General features: G+C 46.0%; 1 protein-coding gene across 1 annotated transcript; it reads left to right on the top strand.

Annotated features, from left to right (window-relative positions):
• On the top strand, positions 1 to 23,654 carry GJA3 (gap junction protein alpha 3). The gene is made up of 2 exons (XM_032149171.1): positions 1 to 161; positions 18,638 to 23,654. The coding sequence occupies exon 2, from the start codon at positions 18,655 to 18,657 to the stop codon at positions 19,954 to 19,956; it is 1,302 nt and encodes a 433-aa protein (XP_032005062.1). The 5' UTR covers positions 1 to 161; positions 18,638 to 18,654; the 3' UTR covers positions 19,957 to 23,654.

The raw sequence follows: 23,654 nt of genomic DNA, 5'->3' as shown, positions 1-23,654 counted from the left end.
ACACTGGGGCTGCAGGGATGGCGTCCAGGGCGGGGAGGTCGGGCCCTGGCGCGGGGCGCACGCGTGAAGCGGCACCGCACGTGTGAAAGGAATTCTTTTCAGAGCGGCCGGGAGCCCTGCTCGGGAGGAACGCACCCGGGTCGCCGCCGCGGCAGAGCGGGGTAAGGCGGGCCGGGCGCCCCGGAGGCCAGGCGCAGGGGCCGAGGGCAGCGCGGGGCGGGGACGGGCGGGTTGGCGGCGCAGCGGAGCTCCCGGGCGAGCCCAGCGGGCTGCGACTGCCGAGCTGGGAAGCCGAGCCCCGGCACGTGTGCGGCTCCCAGCCCCCTAGGATTCTTTCAAGATTCTTCAAAAAGTTTTGGGGAGCTCGGGAAATTTGTGAGAAACTTTTGGAATAATTGATCCTCCTCCTTTGCTCCTGGAGGTCTGGAGAGCAGCGCCTGGTTTGGCTTCCCTTGATGGACAGTCTAAGGCCGAGTTTAAGTTGTTTTCCTGGGGTTGTTTTCCCCCTCGGGTGGAGGAAGCCGGGTTGTCCCGGACCGTCAGGCTGTAGGGCTCCTAGCGATACTGAAATGCTTGAAAACTCTAAGCAGCTGTCACCGCGCCAGCTAACGGCGCGCACCCAGCCGTCCGCGGGCATTCAGCATCGCCGTGCTCCCAAAGTCCAGTTGGGATTGTTTAGAAACAAGGTTCGCTCGCCTACATTCTTTTCAGAAACTTTTTAAAACTTTTTATTTTTAAGAAACACTGTAGCTATTAATGCCACGACCAAATTTCTCGACCTGTATGTTTGTTATGATGTGTTCAAGTATAAAGAATTTGCAGAGGAGTGGAAAAGCACCGTCCGAGCCCCTTCCCGTAGGAGACTTGAGAAAACCAACGGCAGTGACGCGGCTGCATTTGCTTTGTTGCTGACTCCACACTAGTGAGCAAAATTCATCCTACCATGTAGAGTTCTTGGTTCGTGAATATGTGACTGCAACTTTAGAACTCCAGTTTTTATTTTATCAAGATGTGTCCAAAACATGCCATTTAAAAACGATTCTATACAAACAGCTGACAAGCGAATTATGGCTCTCATCACCCAGGAATTCAAAACCATGGTGATTTATGATGTGTGCATCACTTCACTGGCGGTCCATCCATGTGCAAGACAAACATTAAAAGATTAAAGAGGAAAAAAGAGGGGTTTATTTTCCAAATATCAGTGTGTTCAAGGTAAACATCAGCTAGTTTGGCACAGATTCCACCTGCTCAGCAGTTTGGTTCATACTGAGATAAGCATCTCATAAGGGCAATGCATGTGTTGCTGTAGTGGAAAGTAATTCACGAAACGGTACTATAACAAATCAGACAATAGTGTTTCTTAACCAGGAACTGTTAACTGGCTGAAAGCTGTCTTAAAAAAATGGCGGGTAACGAAATTTTTTGCCAATAAGGAAAATATTTTTGACCCAGTTTTCTTGAATGTTACCTACATTTTAACTTATTATATTCATTTCTCTTAGCTAAAATAACGTGTACACACTACATTTGAATGAAAAGTTATATACGTTTATCGCAGCCTTTTTTTTTTTTTTTTTTTTGAGATGGAGTCTCGCTCTGTCACCCAGGCTGGAGTGCAGTGGTGCGATCTGGGCTCACTGCAACTTCCCGAGTAGCTGGGACTGCAGGCGCCTACCACCATGCCTTCTTCCTCCCTCCGCTGGATGGTAGCTATTCCCAGTACTATGTAGTACTTATATTTTGATCTGTTTTTTGCCACTCTGCCTCTTTCATAGATTGCAAATGAATCTCCTGAGATTGAGGACAGAATCTTAATTGTTTTGCTGTCTTCAGTGTGTGGCACAGTGCCACACACAATAGGTAATAATGTTTTATAATAATAAATGTTTACTGAATTGAGGAGGGAAAAAATCCAATACATGTGACAACAGCATATATGTCTCTAAAAAACAGCAGTATGTTTTTGCAATTTCTGTATAATGCTTAAAGGTAATAAAAGAATAATAAAGTTTCATCTTAATTTTCGTTCCTACAGTGGTGGAAAATTCGTCATGATAACTAGGTTGGTACTCTACTGCTTGCTTTTTTTCTTTCTTTTTTTTTTTTTTTTTTTTTGAGATAGAGTTTCACTGTTGTCCAGGCTGGAGTGCAATGGCACAATGGCACAGTCTTGGCTCATTGCAAGTTCCGCCTTCCAGTTGAAGCGATTCTCCTTCCTCAGCCTCACTTGTAGCTGGGACTACAGGCATGCGCCACCACGCCGGCTAATTTTTGTATTTTTAGTAGAGACACAGTTTCACCATGTTGGACAGGCTGGTCTCAAACTCCTGACCTCAGGTGATCCACCCACCTCGGCCTCCCAAAGTGCTGGAATTACAGGCGTGAGCCACTGCGCCCGGCCTACTGCCTGCTTTTTTAAAACTCCTTTACGTCTCCAAAAGTAATGGTTGATGTGAATAGTTTCCACACTCTTATGTGTTTTATTTAATTTGAAGAATTGGTTTGCTTTAAATTTACTGTTAACAAACTAATGATACTAGATATAAAAATTATTTAGCTTTTTACATTTAGACCACCTGATTATCTCCAGGGATTATTGCTTATTTATTCCTGAAACTCCATTTCCTGTTGATTTTAAAATGAATCTTTTATTCTAGAACATAGAAGCAGTTTCTGGTTATATATCAGTAGAAGTAGATTTGAGTAAGAAAAGTGAAATCATACTAATACTATAGAAATTATTTCTGCAAAAAAATAGAAAATATTTTGACAGATGTAATTTTTATCAGTAATATCAGTGGAATAATAAAATACCATAATTATCAGGTTGTGGGATTTTGTTCACTAAGCAAGAGTAAAAGTATCTGAATTTACTTTAAAAAGATAATTCTGGCTGGGTGTGGTGGCTCCATGCCTATAATCCCAGCACTTTTTGGGAGGCTGAGGCAGGAGGATCTCTTGAGCCCAGGAGTTTGAGACCAGCCCAGGCAATATAGTGAGATACAGTCACTACAAAATATTTTTTATAAAATTAGCCCAGTGTGGTGGTACAAACCTATAGTCCCAGCTACTCAGGAGGCTGAGGCAGGAGGATCATTTGAGCCCAAGAGATTGAGGCTGCAGTAAGCCATAAGTGTGACAGAAAAAAAAAAAAGATAATTCAAATTTGTGATGAAGTAATTGGGCTGTCCTTAGCATATCAGTAATATTTAACCATTTTTATAAAAGATAAAAATGCCCCCCTTGAGACAGTCTGGACTGGAAGAAAAAAGTGAAAGCTTAAAATGTACTCCAGCCCACGTTTCTAAACATATGTATTCCAGTATGTTAGAATATAATAAAATGCAAAAGGCATGTAATGCATAATGTCATAAGCTGAACAGTCTGCCTGCTGCATCGCCCATGAAGTGGTGTGGGAGGGGAAGGGAAGTTGGGCCAGGAGTTGGAGGTTGGGCACTTCTGTGCTGGTGTCAGCACTGTGGGCTGTGCAACTTTAGGCAAGTCTCAGGACCCTCTCTGAGCCTCCATTTCCCAGTTTGTAAAATAAGGAGCATAAACTAGACCGCTTTTAAGGTTAATCCCATGCCAAAATGCTAAGATTCCGTATTTCTTCTGTGGATAATGAGTAAGGTTCCTGAAGGATGTCATTTGGATTTATACGAGGAAATTGCCTTTTAACTGACCGCACTGTGTTTATGAGGTCAGTGTTTGGTCTTCTGTTCAGATGTCATGACTTGTGTTTTAGACATGACAAAAGCCTGTTCTGATCGCTGCTATGCTGAAGCACCCCTGTAACTTTCTCAATTACTTACCCTTGCCCCAAGCCACCCCTCAGAAAGTGGGGTACTGGTGAGTTCAATTTAACCTTAAGGAAGTCACTTTTTTTCATTATTCAATTTTTAAAACTTTGAGGACTAAAACATTGAAGGAAATACATTAACACATCACTAAAATGTCTAAATAAATGTTTGGATAAGTAAATAATTTCAGTGGAATTCTTAAATGGTTCACAGAAGTTATTAAAACTTACAATACCCTGGCCGGGCGCGGTGGCTCACGCCTGTAATCTCAGCACTTTGGGAGGCCGAGACGGGCGGATCATGAGGTCAGGAGATTGAGACCATCTTGGCTAACACGGTGAAACCCCGTTTCTACTAAAAATACAAAAAATTAGCCGGGTGTGTTGGCGGGTGCCTGTAGTCCCAGCTACTCGGGAGGCTGAGGCAGGAGAATGGCGTGAACCCAGGAGGCGGAGCTTGCAGTGAGCTGAGATCGCACCACTGCACTCCAACCTGGGGGACACAGCGAGACTCCGTCTCAAAAAAAAAAAAAACTTACAATGCCCTTTAATAATTGGCAGAAGAAACCAAAGGGCTCCACTGGGAGATGGAGCTGGGAGGTCTCTGGAGGGTTGAAAGGAGCGCCAGTGGGGCGTGAACAGTCTTGGCAGGCAGTTGTTTCTAATTACGCTGCAACTCTCTGCATTTTCCTGTCAATTGAATTGAAACTAAACCAGCTGTTAATTTTCTAGCTTAATGTTAGAACTCCTTGTGGAAATGGTGCTTTGGTGCTGATTTCTAGAGGGAATATTTATTTTATTCAAGTATTTCAAGAAGAAAGACTGTAGATAGTATATTTTAAATTTTGCCATTCTCGAGTATAAAATATTGAAGACAATTTTTTTAATTAACACAGCTGTTTTAATTACTTCCAGTTTAAAATTAGCTCTCACTATGGCCAGGTTTGGTGGCTCATGCCTATGATCTCAACACTTTGGGAGGCTGGGGTGCACAGATCACCTGAGGTCAGGAGTTCAAGACCAGCCTGGCCAACATGGTGAAACCAGAAATATTTTTGTATTTTCTACCAAAAATACAAAAACTGGGTAGGTGTGGTGACACACGCCTGTAATCCCAGCTACTTGGGAGGATGAGGCCCGAGAATTGCTTGAACCTAGGAGGCAGAGGTTGTAGTGAGCCAAGGTCATGCCACTGCACTCCAGCCAGGGAGTGCAGTGAGACTCTGTCATGAAATAAAATAAAATGCCCTCACTAAGGTTTTAAGTTATAAAAGGTAAAAAAAGATTAGTTCCTCCCTTTGACTAGAGATGAAAACTGTTCACTGGCTGGGCGCGGTGGCTCACGCTTGTAATCCCAGCACTTTGGGAGGCCGAGGCGGGCGGATCACGACGTCAGGAGATCGAGACCACGGTGAAACCCCGTCTCTACTAAAAAAATACAAAAAATTAGCCGGGCGCGGTGGCGGGCGCCTGTAGTCCCAGCTACTTGGAGAGGCTGAGGCAGGAGAATGGCGTGAACCCGGGAGGCGGAGCTTGCAGTGAGCCGAGATTGCGCCACTGCACTCCAGCCTGGGTGACAGAGCGAGACTCCGTCTCAAAAAAAAAAAAAAAAAGAAAACTGTTCACCATATTTACTTTAGCCAAATAAAGATTTAAGAGCATATGACTTTTCAGGTATGCATAAAAGATTGAAATCCCCACATGAAAGAGAAAATAAGAGAAATAATAATACATAGATGGCAGACACTGTTGTACATGCTTTCCATACATTCTTATTTCATAAGTACATTTAAAATATAAAAATGTATAATCCTAGCAATGACTTAGAACTATTAAAGAAGTTGAAAAATTAAATTTATAATATTCCTAAATCAGTTGGCTCTGGATGAGAGTAATGTTTCCTGCTACAGCATTAGATTATTGAAACATTAAGAATAGAGCCCATGTATCTCTGCATGTAAATTAGAGATGGAAACCCCTGGAACTATACAATAACCACATAACTTTGAGATAAAGGATACTCTTAAATTGTATATGTGTATTTTATAGTAATGCCAACAAATACTAAAATCTTTATTATCTATTGAAAAGATCGATAGGACTCCTATAGATTTATTCTATATATTATGAATATGGCATACAAAATAGGACAAGGGAGAAAATAAAATAACTGTCATTTTTAAAAGCATATCAAAGTTGGTTCATTAACAAAAGATAAACTAGCAAGACTAATATTTTTAAATCCCCAAATAAACAATATTTGGAACCAAACAAAGGAATTTGACTACAAACACCATAGAGTTTCAAAATCATAAGAAAATGCCATGAATAATTTTATGCCAACAAATTTGAAACATAAAGTGGAAAATTTTCTAAAAAATGTAAGTGACCAAATTTGACGTAGTAAACAGTAAACCTACATATGTTAGTAACAGTTAATGAAATTAAATTTGTAATTAAGTCTTCCCTTCTACCCCCCTAAAAAAAAAGACATTAGTCCCAAACTCTTCTATAGGAGATTCTTATGTGAGCTTATTCAGATAATTTTAAAATTTTCAGGTTAAAATAACTTTCATACCAAAATCTGATGATAGGACAGAAAAGCTGAAACCAGTCTTAAATATGAACATATAAGAATCCAAAATAAAGTAGTAGCAAATTGAATGTGCTAGGATATTAAAAATAAAATCATTGATAGGCATGGTGGCTCACACTTGTAATCCCAGCACTTTGGGAGTCTGAGGCAGGAGGATGACTTGAGGCCAGGAGTTTGAGACCAGCCCTGGCAATATAGTGAGACCCCATCTTCACAAAATAAAAATGAAAATAAAAATTAGTCGGTCATGGTGGTGCTTGCCGGTAGTCTCAGCTACCTGGGAAACTGAGGCAGGAGGATTGCTTGAGCCCAGTAGTTCAAAGTTACAGTGAGCTGTAATCATGCCACTGTATTCCATCCTGAGTGACAGAGCAAGGCCTCGTCTCAAAAAAATAAGGTAATTAAATCATAACAAAGAAGACTTACCCTCTTTAGTGATTAACATCTAAAAACTCACAATAGATGGAGGAAAAAAGTGTTGCATTACATCCAGTAGTCATTCATAGTTTAAAAAATAAAAACAGAACAAACCTTTTAGCAAAGAAAGACTGGAAGGAAGTGTCTTTAGTCTGATAAAAATTAAAACATCGTGCTCAATGATAAAACTCTAAAAGCATTTGTATTAAAGTCAGAAACAAGAAAAGATGTTACCACACCATATTATGCTAGAAGTCCTGGCCAGCAAAGGGAAAACAAGAAAAAGAAACAACAGGAATTAGAATTAGGAAAGGAAGGGACAAATTTATCTTTAAGAGTAGATTATTCCTATGTCCACACAGAAAATCCAAAAGAATCTATTAGAACTAGAAAAGCCTTTGTAGCAGGTTGCTGGATACAATATCAATATACAAAAAGAATGTTCCTAAGTACTAATAACAATCAACCAGAAAATTTTAAAAACTCTTCAGAACAACTGTAAAGAAGTATCAAGGGATAAATCTAACAGATGTGTAAGACCTTCAGGGACAGCATCCTAAGGCTCAGGGCATTAAAGAAGTGTCATAGCAGTGGAGCCATTGCACTTGCTAGTGGGAAACGAGTGTACAGAAGGAAATCTGATTCATCTCTAAACTTAATGCATTTCCAATCCAAACCCTATCTTGGATTTTTGTCGGTCTTGGAAAACTATACCTAAGTTTCCTGTGTTAGAAGTAAAAAGCCAAAAATTGTCGAAAGACACATTTGGAGAACAAGGTTGGGGGACTTGTCCTACCAGATACCAAGTGCTGTATATCTAGAACTGTTGCCATTGGGTGTCCTGCTGGTGTGGTTAACAGGGGTAGCCTTCTGTCATTTTCTTCCGGAGATGAAAACTAATATCATGTTCTCTCAGTGTGAAACTTCAGAGATTCAGGATTTTCCTCTTCCATGCTGGTCTGTGTGATTGAACTGTGGCACTAAATTAGAAGTGACACTAAACCAGCTTTTAAAGGCCTGCTTTTCTTTTTTATTTATTTATTTATTTATTATTATTACACTTTAAGTTCTTGGGTACATGTGCACAATGTGCAGGTTTGTTACATATGTATACATGTGCCACGTTGGTGTGCTGCACCTGTTAACTTGTCATTTACATTAGGTATATCTCCTAATGCTATCCCTTCCCCCTCCGGCCACCCCACAACAGGCCTCAGTGTGTGATGTTCCCCACCCTGTGTCCAAGTGTTCTCATTGTTCAATTCTCACCTATGAGTGAGAACATGCGGTGTTTGGTTTTCTGTCCTTGCAATAGTTTGCTCAGAATGATGGTTTCTAGCTTCATCCATGTCCCTACAAGGGACATGAACTCATCCCTTTTTATGGCTGCATAGTATTCCATGGTGTATATGTGCCACATTTTCTTAACCCAGTCTATCATTGATAGACATTTGGGTTGGTTCCAAGTCTTTGCTACTGTGAATAGTGCTGCAATAAACATACGTGTGCTTGTGTCTTTATAGCAGCATGATTTATAATCTAAAGACCTGCTTTTCATCTTGCTTGAACAGTGCTAAATGTTGAAGTCAGCCATATAGAGTACAAGAAAAGGTCTTTTGTTCCTTTTGTTATTTTGACAAGTTTGTTTTGAATTCTATCTTTTTTAAAAAGTCAGATCAGAGCTATGAAAAGGGTAGGACAATGTACCAAACACCATAGGCTAGGTCTTGTGGCATCTGGAAATTATAGTCTTTAGGTGCAAAAGTTTGACATAGGCAAGGAATGAAAGAGGCTAATGGAAGACAGTCTTTCCGGTGGCTGAAAAGATGACTAGCTAGATTAGCCCATTTTCATCGTATAATATTTGTGACTAGTTCAGCCCACCATGCCCTCTTAGAAATGTGCTTAAACCAGGGATGCAAAAATGAGCATCTGAACCACCATTGCCCTGTACCAAACCCTCACAGACGTTACTAGTTAAACATAGAACTCTTTCTGGGTAAGCCTACTTGTGACCCTCAAAATCCTACTCATCAGTGTTCCAGGCAATCACAAACACTTAATACAAAATTAATTTAGCTAGCTTTACTCCATATTATATTACCTCTAATTTGTAAACCAAGTAACAGTGTTGTAAATTGTCAGTATAGACTAGGCATGGTAGCTCTCATCTGTACCGGCACTTTGGGAGACCAAGGCAGGCAGATCACCTGAGGTCAGGAGTTCCAGCCCAGCTTGGTCAACAGACAAAACCCTGTCTCTACTAAAAATACAAAAATCAGCCGGGTATGATGGTGGGTGCCTGTAGTCCCAGCTACTCATGAGGCTGAGGCACAACAATCACCTGAACCCACAAGACAGGTTGCAGTGAGCCGAGATTGTACCACTGCACTCCAGCCTGGGCAACAGAGCGAGACCCTGGCACAAAAAAAAAAAAAATTTTTTTTAATTGTCAGTATGATGTTATGAGCGGGAATCAAGTATGGTACAAATTATACCTTTTGACTGTGACTGTATTCCAGAGTCTTAACTAAAACTTGCGCTTGGTGGTGATCAGCTCCTCTGCAGGTGCCCCTCCCGTCTGTGCTCACCCTCTGGATGCTGTTACACTCCTGGGCTTTATTGTCACCCCCGTTTCCTCCTCCTCTGCCCTTCAGTGATCTAAATCCAGGGCCACTTGGTGACACCTCCCAGATGTGCACCTCCAGCCTCCACACTCACACATCTCAGGCATTTTAAACTTAACATGTCCCAGACAATTCATGATCGCCATATTCTTCCCCAAACCTGGACCTCCTCTGGTCTCCCCATCTTGGTAAAAGGCAGTTCCATTCCTCCAGTTCCGAGCACCAGTGCTGATGCCCTCCCCACACCAGCCCAGGGGCATGCGGGCCTTTTCTCACACCTCGACTGCTCACATCATTTCTCTGGATTGTGTCCAGCCTCCTTCCTGGATGCCGTGTATTTGCCCCTGCCCCCATAGACTGTCCTAGGGTGGCCCTGTGAGCATGGCTACTCTTCTGTTCCATCCCTCCAGTACTTTCCCAGCGCACTGAAGTGAGAGCCCGGGTTCTCTTCCCATCTGCTGTGGCCTGTCTGCCTCCCCTGCCTCAGCTTGCCGAGCTCAAGTAATCCCATCCTCTCTGTCCCTTGAGCCCACGAGGGATGCCCCTAACTGAGAGCCCCTTCTGGCCTGGATCACTCTGCCCTCATACCTGAGGCCCCCATGTCCTGGAGCCCCAGTCTGCTCTGGCCTGTGCACCCCCACTGATGCTCCTCCGCAGCTTTCCGCTTCTCCAGGGCATCAGGGGGTCTGACACATGGAACTTCTCTCATGTTGCGTGACTTCCCACCAGCATGGGGGCTGCACTGGGACAGGAGCCCCTGTGTTTTGTTCCATGCCATCCTGGGGCTGGAGATGTCCCTTTGGGGAGCAGGCCTCAGCAGCCCTTGTTGACCGCCTGCATCTCCTGTACCTGCAGAGGAATGGGTTGTGGGGTTGGGGGGCAGGAGCTGATCTCTTCCACATCCTCTTCAGTCCTTGCTATCAAGCTTCCTTATCTCCTGGAGGGCTGAGTCCTGCTCTTGCCTGAGGAGGTGACCTCCTCGTTGACCCCACTGACAAGAGTCTTGTCAGCACTCTGGAGACCTTCTGCCCACGCCTGCCCTCACTGACTGCCTCCTGGCCTGAAGGAGCCACCTTGCTCCCCCCCCCCCCCCCCCCCCAACCCCCCCCCCCCCCCCTGATGTCCACCACCCACACCGCCCCATCTGAGGTACCTCTGCTGGGCCCCGGGCCCCACTTTTGTTGCCCATGCTCTCTCCTTCCCTGATGTTCTTGATGTACTGAGAACAGATGGAAGCCGATGGCACCCCCCATCTGCACTGCATTGACCCCTCCCCCAGGACAGGACACTTGAGGACCACAGTGGTCTCCTTCCTTCCTGTGAGGTGGACAGGCCTTTCCCCACTGCATCCTTTGGGCCCTCTGAAGGGCACTGACGCAGAGTCACCCCTGTCTCAGAGGCCCCAGCTGAGCACCGCGGGCCCTGGCTCTCCAGCTTCACCCATCGGAGGCAAGTGGCTGTCACAGCTGTGCCAGGCTCTGCGGGGCCTCAGGGGGCCTTCGCGCTCCAGCCCTGCCTGGGATCACATCGAGGGTCCCACGTTGTCTTGAGAGGTGGGAGGTCACTGCTTGTATTCCCGAGGTCAGAATTCTCTAAATGAACTTTCTCAGAAGACTAAGGGAAAACAGAACAGAGTTAAAAGGATAAAACAACTTCAAAGCACACCTTCCAAAAACCTAACACAATCTAAGCCTGTGGCCTTCTCTGGGGGTGCTCGTCAGGCACAGACCGAGGGCGCCTTCCCCCACAGTGTCCAGGACGCGGTCCTCCCGGCCCAGTCTTAGTCCCCACACTGCCAGACCACCTTCACACACACACACACACACACACACACACACACACACACACACACACACCCCAGGAGCAGTGGTCTCCTGCCTGCCTCTTATCTCTGTTCTTTGCTCCGTGGTCCTGCCTGAGAGGGGAAGCTGCAGTGCAGACCCTCTTCCTGACCCCTCCAGCCCCATGCCGCCAGCTGCCTCCTGATTGTCTTCGTTCCTGTCTCCACCACTGCTTTCACAGCCACCCCCTTGCCTTTCTTCCAGCTCAGGTCAGCACTTGCCCCAACTTCTTCCTCTTTAAACGGTGCCATCATTTTCCCAGTCACCAGGCTTAGCCTCTGGTTCATAGCTTTTTTATTCCCTGACTCTAGTCAGACGCTGCGTTCTGCTTTATTTTTGTCTTTAGAATGTGTCTCTTTGCTGTCCCTTCTTTTTTCCATTCGACTGCCTGTCACCCAGCCCAGGCCTTGGACACTCACTCCGAGATTACCGCGCTCTTCCTGAGGCCCTGCCTCATTCGTGAAGAGCACTTCCAGCCTGTCGCTCCCTCTCAACATTGTTGAGGGGCTCTCACTCTTTCATCCATCTGTCCCGCAAGTGTGTATTGAACATCTGCTATGTGCAGAGTATGGCCACAGCCTCGCTCTGCTGTGCAGAAGCCGCCTTTTAAAATCACTGCTTCCAACCCACAACCCCTGTTCCCACCTTCATGGAAACATTGCTCTCTTCTGGAAATGCATTCCCTTCTCCCACCTCTTATCCAAAACTGCAGCTCCTAATCCCAGCTGAGATCCCACTTTTCCGGGAATGCCCATTTTAGTATGATACGAATATTCCTTTTCTCTGAAATCCCCTTGCATGTATATATTATGTAGCTCCCTAATTTGCTGAATTTTTCCATCTCCACAAATAGATTTTTAACATAGAGACTATTCCTTAAACTATTTCTTTCTCTTTTTTTTAAGAGACAGGGTTTTGCTCTGTTACTCAGACTGGAACGCAGTGGCACAATCACGGCTCACTACAGCCTCAACTTCCCTGGCTCAATTGATCCTCCCACCACAGCCTCCCACGTAGCTGGGACTATAGACATGCACCACCACACTCAGCTAATTTTTTGTACAGAGGAAGTATCATTATGTTGCCCAGGCTGTCCCTGAACTCCTGGGCTCAAGAGATCCTCCTTCTTGGCCTCCCAAAGTGCAGAGATTACAGGTGTGAGCTACTGCACCGAGATCATTCCTTAAACTTCTTGTGTGGCCAACAAAACCTGTGGCCCAGAATTGAGAGCAAGACTGTCACTGAGGAAATAGCCATTGATTTATCTGAGGGAAAATGCAATGGATCTTGAAGGCCAAGGGGAAAACAATTTACTGTTGAAAGGAAAATGTGGCCGGGCGCGGTGGCTCACGCTTGTAATCCCAGCACTTTGGGAGGCCGAGGCAGGCGGATCACGAGGTCAGGAGATCGAGACCACGGTGAAACCCCGTCTCTACTAAAAATACAAAAAAAATTAGCCGGGCGTGGTGGCGGGCGCTTGTAGACCCAGCTACTCGGAGAGGCTGAGGCAGGAGAATGACGTAAACCCAGGAGGCGGAGCTTGCAGTGAGCCAAGATTGCGCCACTGCACTCCAGCCTGGGCGACAGAGCGAGACTCCGTCTCAAAAAAAAAAAAAAAAAAAAAAAAAGAAAGGAAAATGTAACTTTTCAAAGACTATGGAAGCAGCGTCATAAATTTTGAAACATAAGACCTGTTTGTTATTCAGACGGTTAAGAATCAAGGTTTTCACTGAGACAGAACCAAAAAGATTAAGGGCCATCTCATGAGAGATCATAAACACCCTGCCACCCAGTGCTGTGTAACCCCACCCCCACAGTTTTTAGGTCAGTTCTCTAAAAAGGGCTCAACAACGTGGGCTGTGGTATTCTGTCATTAGGTCGCATGCACCTTGCAAGGTTAAGCGATCACACTGGGGGCCTCCCCGTGGGTGATAAGCGAAAGCCCGTCTTTTCCTCTGCCCAGCGGTGCTCAGGACACATGGTTCAGCAGTGCCTTGCCTGACCTCAGCCTCCATCAATCCTGGCATACCTTCTCTCATCCTCTGTCTGTACTTAGCACAGAAGAGTCTTTCTGTGACACATGTGGAAGTCTCTGCTGATTTCACTATCTAGTGATATTAGGAATATGATTACAAAGTGATATCAGGCTGGGCGCGGTGGCTCACACCTGTAATCTCAGCACTGTGGGAGGCCAAGGTGGGCGGATCACTTGAGGCCAGGAGTTCCAGACCAGCCTGGGCAACATCGCAAGACCTCGTCTCTACAAAAAAATTAAAATTAGCCCCGCATGGTGGTGCACGCCTGTAGTCCCAGCTACTTGGTAGGCTGAGGTGGGAGAATCACCTGAGCTCTGGGAATTTGAGGCTGCAGTGAGCTATGATCCGTGCCACTGCACCTTAGCCTGGGTGACAGAGTGAGACTCTGTCTCAAAAAAAGAAAAAAACCATAGTATTGGTAAAATGCCTCCAGAGCCTCTGCATGTCATCCAGAGCCAACTAAAGTCTGACGGTGAAGGGAGGTGGATACTACATCTGCTGGGGAGGCTTCCACGCAGGTCTGATCAGGATCCAGTTGTCACTCTCCCAGAAAGATTGTCTGTCTTCTGGTTAAATTTTCATTTATTCATGCATGTGTTTTACAAAACAAAACCCAAACTGTGAAGTGTAGTCGTGAGGCTCAGGTGAGTGATGGGGACACGGACAGCCTTGCCCTTGCTCACTTAGAGTCTGTTGGAGAAACTGCTTTCTCCAAACACTGCGCCTGATATGGGAGATTGCCAGGCAGGAAGATGGAATCCACCCTAAACTCTCGGTGATCCCATAGTCATTATCCTCTGACATTGGGCTAAGCGTGCAAAGTGTATTGTATCTGTTTGTGTGCTTACTACAGACACGATTAAAGCAATGAACGGAGTAGAAACCACAATGAAACAACAATGAAAAAGGAGTCAGCTGATTTTTTCAAAAGCTACGACTGCGAAAAATGAAAGCTATGGTCATTTATCTTTTATGATGAGCAATGTGATATGTTGTCACAGAAAATGCAGAGAACTGTGAAAAGAAAAATCACCCCATTCTCAGAAGCACCACTGTTAACATTTCAGTATCATTCTTCCTTTTTCTGTGTCCATGTAAGAGAGTGTATAAAATAGCTGGTATCAGACTGTTGTGTTGTCCTAAGTTCTTGTCATTTATCATAGCATCAGTAATTTTTCATGTCATTAATGTTCTCAAAAATTACATCTAATGGCTACTTTATATTTTAGTAGTTATAAATGAACCATAGCTTTTCATTTTTACCAGGCTTTATTTCATAAAGCATTTAAGATAGTGTATCAGTTAGGGATTCTTTTTCACCTGCAAGCAACAGGAAACCTAATTGGAACAAATGAGATTCTCCCCTCACATAAGAAATCTGGAGGTGGCTGATGGGGCTGATTCGGCAGTTCCACAGTTCACAGCAGGTGCCCTACGACTCTCTAACCAATCCTCCATGCTTATTGATCATGCTTGCCAGGTGGCTGCCCAGCTCCAGCATCACATCTGTACTGTACGTGGAAAAGAAAGGGAAAGGACAGCACAAGTACCACCTGCCCTTTTCTTAGAAAACCAGAGCTTTCCCAGACATTCCCCAGCAGACATCTTACACCTCACTGGACAGAACTGCCTTTTCTATTCACCGCCAGCCACAAGGGAGGATGAAGAAGCAAACATTTCCCTTCCCAGTCACATTAGAGTCAGGCAAGAGAGAGAAGGATGGGAGTAGGAGCTGGATTGGCCAGAGCACGGTGTCAGCCACGGCCAGCCAGCACTGCTCAGGGAACTGTTCATCCTCTATCAGACATTTGTTTCCAGTCATTCCTTATGGGTAACATCACAATATGCCATGCACACACATTTATCCAAGTCTCTGATTATTTCCTTAGTAGGATGTCCTGGAAGTAGAATTAGAGGTCAAAGGTATTGTTAGGTTCATGTCTCTCATTCTTTTCCAGAAAGATCCACACAGATCCCTGGTGTGCTACCACACGCAGTGCCTGAATGCAGGATGCTCCTGTTTGGGACACACTGTGTCATCCTGTCTCTGGGACACAGCCTTGGCCCCTGATGAGGCACAAGCAAGGGTCTGGCTGGTGGCTGGTCATCATTCTTGTAGGTTGCACTCAGAGGTCACAAGGCTCTTCCAAGGGCATATATTCCAGTGTTTTGCAGCCCCTGGGCCTAAAGGATCTGGAGCAGGCTGAGCCGCTGTGGTCAGCTTCCCCATCCTATCGTCTGGTTTACCATTTGAATAAGTAGTTACTTGTCCCCGTGTTTCTCAACAGGTGCACGATAGGCATTTGGGGTGGGACAGTTCTTTCCCATGAGGTCACCCCAAACACGGCAGAACATTTTGCCTCCACTGGCCCCACAGGGAAACGCCAGCAGCATTGTCCAGTCTGTGACGGGCAGCAGACCCCTCCCTCATGGTGCTCTGTGCCATCAGCCCTGTGTGGGGAGCCAGCCAGGCCCCTGTCCCAGCACCTTGTGTAGACTGCTTTTTAGCAAGAACTGCTGGAGCAAGTATGAGGCTGCTGGAAGGGGTATGAGCTACCCACAGCGACCTCTCCTCAGAAGCCTCTGGAAAGCACATTACCCCGCTACTCTGCCTGTAGACAGGGAACAGGAAAGGATGCCCGTGCCAGCCTCGCCCTCAGAGCCAGGCCTAGGGGAAGGGCACAGGGGGCAGGTGTTCTCTAGAGCCCAGAGGCTGCTCTTGCCCAGGAAAGCTTGGCAGGTGGGGCTGTGGGAGGATGGAGGGAGCCTGCTGGAGCGGGATGGGGAGGGGGATGTTGGGAAGAGGTGACAGCCATTAAACCAGGGCATGGCAAGGGGGAGAGAGAACCCAGGGCACCGGTGTAGGCCTGAGGTGGCCACCCCTGAGGGGACTGTGTAGGCAAGGGGCAGGTCAGCAGGCAGTGGCTGGACGGGGCGGGGCTTTAGGTTGGAGAAACAGCATGTACAGAGGCCTAAAGGTGGAGTTTCAGGCTTCAGCGTGTCTGGGCGCAGGTGCTGATGGGTCTTGCATGCTGTCTTGGTTTTGTCCTGTGCAGTGTCTGCCCAGACGCCTGGGCAGGTAGGGGCATAGATGCCATTGGGGGCCTGGTCCCAGCCCAGAGGGACACTTGGAGGAGAAGCAGGAAGTGACCTCAAATGGTTCCCAGACATCCTTCCTGGGGGTGACTGGGTGGTTTCAAGTGCGGTAATTAAGTTTATAAAGTAAAACATCCTACCTCCTTAGAACACAAGAAAAGATGCCAGCCACAACGGGAGATGAGAGGCTGGGAGGATGCGTGAGTAGTCAGCTTTCTCTAAGAGCTCCAGGGGCCCAAGCAAAACGTTGAGAGTTTGTTCTAAGGGAGAGTTAACATTCGTCTGTTTTTTTAGATTGTTAATGAGTAGAGTTTTCTTTTGTTGATTTGCCTTTGAACCAATTCATAAAAATTAATATTTAAAAAAAATTTTTTTTGAGATGGACTGTTGCTCTGTCATCCAGGCTGGAGTACAGTGGCATGATCTCAGCCCACTGCAGCCTCGGTTCAAGCGATTCTCTGCCCTCAGCCTCCCAAGTAGCTGGGACTACAGGCACGCTCCACCATGCCTGGCTAATTTATGTATTATTAGTAGAGATGAGGTTTCACCATGTGGGCCAGGCTATTCTCAAACTCCTGACCTCAAGTGATCCTTCTGCCTTAGCCTCCCCCAAAGTGCAGGGATTACAGGCGTGAGCCACCGCACCCAGCCTGAAATATTTTAAAATTGAAAATGACAAGTGTTTTCTTTGGTTCCACTGGAGACTGTGTCCTCACAGCTGAGACTGCTTTCCTCACTGCAAAGCATGGAGCTGTCTTTCTGTTTCCGTTCCCAGCATCCAGCCTGTTGGGGCAGCAGCGACACGGGATGCCATCTCATCTTCATCCCGTGTCTGTGGGCACTGCTGCTTTCTTAGCAGGCTGGCGGTCTCACCTCCCTCCATCCCTGTTGTACACAGACTGAGAGAGGAAGCTACCTGCCTGGGGATGTTTACCTAACACTTGCTGAGTTGGGCCTGGGGATGGGCCTGCAGCTGGTACCACCCCCTCCTTGGGCTGCCTTCTTTGGAGTCACACTTCTGGGGCAGGTGGGGCTGGTGAGCCCTGCCCAACACCCATGGGCACTCTGACCCAGAGGATCCATGCCATCTCCCACACTGGTTGGGCTCCACTCACTTGCACCCTGACTGAGTCTGGGCGTGCTGTTTCTACCCCCAGACATCTGGGTAGCCACAAGTGCTGTTGGGTGATGGCCACTGAAGGCCCAGCTCTGCTCAGCTGGCCCCTGGTTCTGACAGGATCCTCAAGCTTGGTTCACCCCAAGTGCTTCCTCTGCCCCCATCCAGCACCCCTCCAGCTCTGCCTAGAATCCAGTGTGGGCACTCGGTCAGGTGAGGTGATTTCAGGTGGTCATCAGTGGATGCTGAATAATGTGTGAGAAGATCATTCCCTTATCAATTGTTTCTACCCTAATAGTGGCCTTGGAGAAGAACTTGGTTTGATACTAGTCTGTTTAACACCTCTCCAATACTCCTCATCTTCCTCTTTGCAACAAAGAGAGTTTACACCCAGAGCTTTTGGCAAGCAATATCCCATAGAATGTATCAGCTTCATTGTCATCAAGGAATTTATTCTTTTTTAAAAAGGGGGAGTAAGGCTTTATTTCCTTACTTCCAAAATAAAGCTGACTGAGTTGGAATATACTTACTCTTAAAGCTACCATCCATTGAAGGTGTTAGTGCCAATTTTCCATTGACAGTAGTAATGTAAACTTTCCTAGTTTAGATAAATTTAAGCATAAAGAGTTGATGTGAAAACAGAAAAAGCAAATAGTAGAAGAGGTATCAGATTAACGTGGCAGAAGTTCTGAAGGTGGCATGGGCATGGGGATGGCAGCAATTTGGGAAGAGGTTGTTCTAATCCCACCTGAACAGAAAGGTCATGATTCAGAATTGGCCGAAGTGGCCGCAGAGCCCCAGAGCTCCTGTAGGGTCAGCCTCAGGGAAAGGACTTGGGCAGTCTGGAGGCCAGCGGAGGCCATTTTCTCTTCTGGCTCTGGCTTCTTCCTCTGAAATGAAGAGTTTAACCTGTGGTTCCTCATGGACGCTTGCACTTGTGTAGTGCCTGCTCGCCCAGGTCCTGGGGAGCTGCGATGCCTGCCCTGTGGAGAAGCTGCCCATCAGCCCCATCCCAGTACCATCCAGTCCGCTGCCGCCGCCCATGGGTGCGGACCCGGCACTCAGCCGTTGCAGCCCGGTGTTCATGAGCATTTTCCTCTTACAGGTTAGGAATCTGAAGCAATGGGCGACTGGAGCTTTCTGGGAAGACTCTTAGAAAATGCACAGGAGCACTCCACGGTCATCGGCAAGGTTTGGCTGACCGTGCTGTTCATCTTCCGCATCTTGGTGCTGGGGGCCGCGGCGGAGGACGTGTGGGGTGATGAGCAGTCAGACTTCACCTGCAACACCCAGCAGCCGGGCTGCGAGAACGTCTGCTACGACAGGGCCTTCCCCATCTCCCACATCCGCTTCTGGGCGCTGCAGATCATCTTCGTGTCCACGCCCACCCTCATCTACCTGGGCCACGTGCTGCACATCGTGCGCATGGAAGAGAAGAAGAAAGAGAGGGAGGAGGAGGAGGAGCAGCTGAAGAGAGAGAGCCCCAGCCCCAGGGAGCCGCCGCAGGACAATCCCTCGTCGCGGGAGGACCGCGGCAGGGTGCGCATGGCCGGGGCGCTGCTGCGGACCTACGTCTTCAACATCATCTTCAAGACGTTGTTCGAGGTGGGCTTCATCGCCGGCCAGTACTTTCTGTACGGCTTCGAGCTGAAGCCGCTCTACCGCTGCGACCGCTGGCCCTGCCCCAACACGGTGGACTGCTTCATCTCCAGGCCCACGGAGAAGACCATCTTCATCATCTTCATGCTGGCGGTGGCCTGCGCGTCCCTGCTGCTCAACGTGCTGGAGATCTACCACCTGGGCTGGAAGAAGCTCAAGCAGGGCGTGACCAGCCGCCTCGGCCCGGACGCCTCCGAGGCCCCGGTGGGGACGGCCGATCCCCCCTCCCTGTCCCCCAGCTCCCGGCCCCCCGCCGTTGCCATCGGGTTCCCGCCCTACTATACGCACGCCGCTGCGCCCCTGGGACAGGCCCGTGCCGTGGGCTACCCCGGGGCGCCGCCGCCAGCTGCGGACTTCAAAATGCTAGCCCTGACCGAGGCGCGCGGAAAGGGCCAGTCCGCCAAGCTGTACAACGGCCACCACCACCTGCTGATGACTGAGCAGAACTGGGTCAACCAGGCGGCGGAGCAGCAGCCCCCGGCGCTCAAGGCCTACCCGGCAGCGTCCACACCCGCAGCCCCCAGCCCCGTCGGCAGCAGCTCCCCGCCACTCGCGCACGAGGCCGAGGCGGGCGCGGCGCCCCTGCTGCTGGATGGGAGCGGCAGCAGTCTGGAGGGGAGCGCCCTGGCAGGGACCCCCGAGGAGGAGGAGCAGGCCGTGACCACCGCGGCCCAGATGCACCAGCCGCCCTTGCTCCTCGGAGACCCAGGTCGGGCCAGCAGGGCCAGCAGCGGGCGGGCCAGACCGGAGGACTTGGCCATCTAGTGCCCGGGTGCCTGCCTCCAGACAGCTGCGTAGTGATCTTCTTCTTAGAAACCAAAACCAAAGTGCACTTCCCACCAGCAGATAGAACCTGAAAGTGAGCGACTGGAGTCCCAGGAGGTGGACGATGGAGGAGAGATCAGGTTTCCGTGTTCAATGCTTGCTGTTCTTAGCACTGTGAGTTACAGCGGGGATAACTCCCACTTTCTGAGTTTGGGGGTGGCGGGGACAAGGGTTGTGGGCCTCTAAGAGCTTCACAGCAGCCCAGAAGTCTGGTCGCTGAGGGCTGTCTCTGGGGGTAACTGTTCTGTGGTGGTAAAGCAACAGGTATCCTGCAGTCCCTTCAGCTCCGGGGCAATTGGATTTGCTATTCTTAAGCTCTCCAGAGCCTCTGGGCAGCCCAGAGGGTCATAGAGGCACTTAGCTCTATCTCTGTTTGATACTTTTAACTTAGAGTTGAATTTCATTTGGGATATTTGCCAAACTGCACTAAAAAAAGATTTACAGCAAGTCCATGTAGTGTCATTTGAGTTTCCAAAATTGCATGTGAAGCACAGGATATCAAGCTTTAGGCTTCATGACAAGTGACAAAGAGCAGTTACCCTCCAGAGGCAGGCTCAGTGGGCAAGGGCCCCAGAGGTTGCCGGCAGAGGGCAGGTGGAGTTGCAGCCACACCTGAGGCCATTTTTAAACAGTTGAGGAAATTGACATAAAAGTGTGTCGGGTATGCCGTAGGTATTTATTTTCTAAATGATTATTTTGTGCTTTGAATGGTACAGCTATGCCTATTTTCTCCCACTTTCTTTCAGGAAAAATGAAAGAAAAATAGTGTTTTTCTTTCTTTAAATACTGTTAGAATGATTACTGACCAAGACAGTGCTAATTTGTCCTAATGCATGCTAGTAAAGATTTTAAACTTTCTTTTAAAAGAAATTCTTTAATTTCATGAGTCACCTAATTATAATGAGAATGTATTATATAAAACAAAAGCAGGGGAAAGTTTTAAGTACATTCAAATGGAAGTTCTGAAGATTTTGAATGGGAAGTGAAAAGTGAACTACTATTGCCAGGAAAATTATTTATACAGATGAATCTATGACAATCTACACTTTAAAAAAGTACAGAATAAAACACTTCAAGCTTCCTAATCATTCTTTGTGGGCAGCCTGTTTGCTTTCTCCAGTGTAAATAATATAAGTGTCTGGGGATCCCTGCCTGGGGGCGGGCGCGTGCTCATGCAGGCTGTATGCCCCATTCTCCCTCCACACCAGAGCTGTGCTGACAGGGAAGGCTATTTATGTGTGTGGGCATGGCTGGAATATGGCAGAATTTTCTGTCCTGCACACACAGCTGTGGTATCTTGGTCACCATTTGTTTATAAAATGAATGATGGTCATGTTGAGCCTGTTTCTACTCACACTTTTCACTTCCAACTTCTACTGAGTATCATTAGCCCTTGTTCAGCAAGACCAATGTAATACATTTCTTTTTATAAATTAACTTCTCGATGATGCATTTGGGACCACACTCCAAACATACTTTCTGTTTTCTATCATAAAGGGTGCTCCACTAACAATCTGATGAAAGGAATGCAATTTCCAACTCTCAGATTCTTGCATGCAACTAGTTTTTCATGTCAGTCAAACACAAAGAATTTGTTAGTACATTCTGCTTACTGTAGGATGCACTGGACAGGCTCCTAGGCTTGAAAAATGCTAACTTTTCCATACAGCTCCTCAGAGATTTTCTCAACCAGATTGAGAAAGACAGCAATTAGCCCTTTGGAAAACTGTGAGTGACTTTCTCACTTCTGTCCAGGCTGGTACATAACTACAGCCATTCTAGATGCATAACTTCTCTCCAAAGTTAACTCATTACATGCAGTGTATGCCATAGGCCTAGGGCAGCAGGACTTAGTTCTCGTGAGTGATAAGGGCTGCTAGAAGATCCTAGTGTGAGAAGCATTCTGATAAAAAGCTTTGGCCATTTTAGAAAATGCAATAGCAATCATCCCAGAGCACAAGTACAGCTCAAGTACAAGTGGATGTGAATACTTGGTTCTTTAAGTTCTACCATAATAAATGTTCATAACGGTAACAAGCTTCTTGTTTACCCACAATTTGATTTTGAGTGGGGTTGGAGATGAGTATGAGAACTCAAATTGTATTTAGTTTTTACATTTTAAAATTGAATTTAGTCACAATATGTTTATGGAAATGCCAGTATTGTACCACTGACCATAGTCTAGTGGATCCATTTAGAGTGGATAGGAGTGTAGAATTAGATTCACCTACTTGAAAATCACTAATCTATAAAGAAGTGAGGTTTTGCAGTAGAACAGTGCCTGTGGTGTTTTTTCAGGTTAGCATACTGATTTCAGTTCATGTAAGAAATGAAAGCATGTCTTACATCCTTTTGCTCTTTGAGATATCCATGATTCTAAAGACTGGATCCTTCTCTCTCGGGCAGTGTGGAATTGTTCTCTACTCAACTAGTCCTTTAAGACATTGAAACGTGCAATAAAAATAGAAATTGCCTCTCTCTGTGGGCAAGATTCCAGACCTTTTTTTTTCTAGCCTGGAAATTTCACTGAAACTATTTTACTCTTGATTTATTAGAAAGTTTTAAAAAAATCTCTAAGCCTATTTTAAAACTTAAATGCTATACCTATAGCATTTGAGTGTTATATTTACATACATGGTTTTTAAGCTGCTGTATACAATTACTTCTTATATCCCTGTTTTTATAAAATGTTAAACATCACTATAGTTACAGTACCAAAAAACATTTTTTAAATTCTAAAACTATTTCTTATATTATCACTCACTTTGTCCTTTTTAAACTTTTAATGGCTATTCTTGTATTTTTTAAATAAAATCGACACCAATAAATCCTTAAATTTACAAAAGAAAAATAGCAAGCCAGCAAGTCTCTCATTTATCCTGGATTTCTTTGGCTCTGGACAAGTAAGTGGATAGATCATAGAATTCCTACACAAGAATACCTAGAATAATAACTATGAATATAATTTAAACAACACTTTACAAAAAATTAACCCAATAGGGTTTAGGTCTCCTTTCACCTTAGGCTTTTTAAAAAGTATTATTAACACTGTCTTTAATTATTTTGTATTACTGAATAAACTCCTTTTTTCTGAATTTTTTGAACTTCTGATATTTGTAACACTAATTCGTGAATCTCCACCAAAATAAATACTTACAGAGAGTATTGCGTGATTTAAGAGAGTAAATGTGTTTTCCAAAGATGAATAGAGTCCTGCCACCATCACCACCCACCCCTACAAATTGAGGATATCCTAAATAACCTTTAATATAACATATGGACATTGGACATTTAAGGTCAGGGAAGGCACTTTTCTTCCTAATTTTATATTACAGTGCAAATCTTGGGTTGACTCACTCTAAGGTTTCTGACTGCCCAAAAGATTTTTTCCCCTTTACATTACAGAACATCATAACAAGGCAAACAAGTTAGGGATTTGAGTAACACTCAGAGCAACAAACTGTTTCCAGAAAGCACCATATTTGAAGCTGTTTGGTGTGTAAATGTTCATTTAGCTCATATATTTACAAAACTCTTACTAAAACTTAATTTTTATGCCATAACAGTGTCTTTCCTGGATTACATTGTAACTGGAAGTAAACATTTTCTAAAATAATAAAAGCGGCCTTAAGTTTAAA

Source organism: Hylobates moloch, unplaced genomic scaffold (assembly GCF_009828535.3).
Source record: "Hylobates moloch isolate HMO894 unplaced genomic scaffold, HMol_V3 SCAFFOLD_4, whole genome shotgun sequence".
Taxonomy (NCBI): domain Eukaryota; kingdom Metazoa; phylum Chordata; class Mammalia; order Primates; family Hylobatidae; genus Hylobates; species Hylobates moloch.
The sequence above is the reverse complement of the archived record's forward strand: the minus strand, read 5'-3'. Positions and strand labels throughout refer to the sequence as shown.

What these genes read in the sequence shown, in the direction of transcription:
- GJA3 (XM_032149171.1), top strand. Translation starts at nt 18,655, where the DNA reads ATGGGCGACTGGAGCTTTCTGGGAAGACTCTTAGAAAATGCACAGGAG.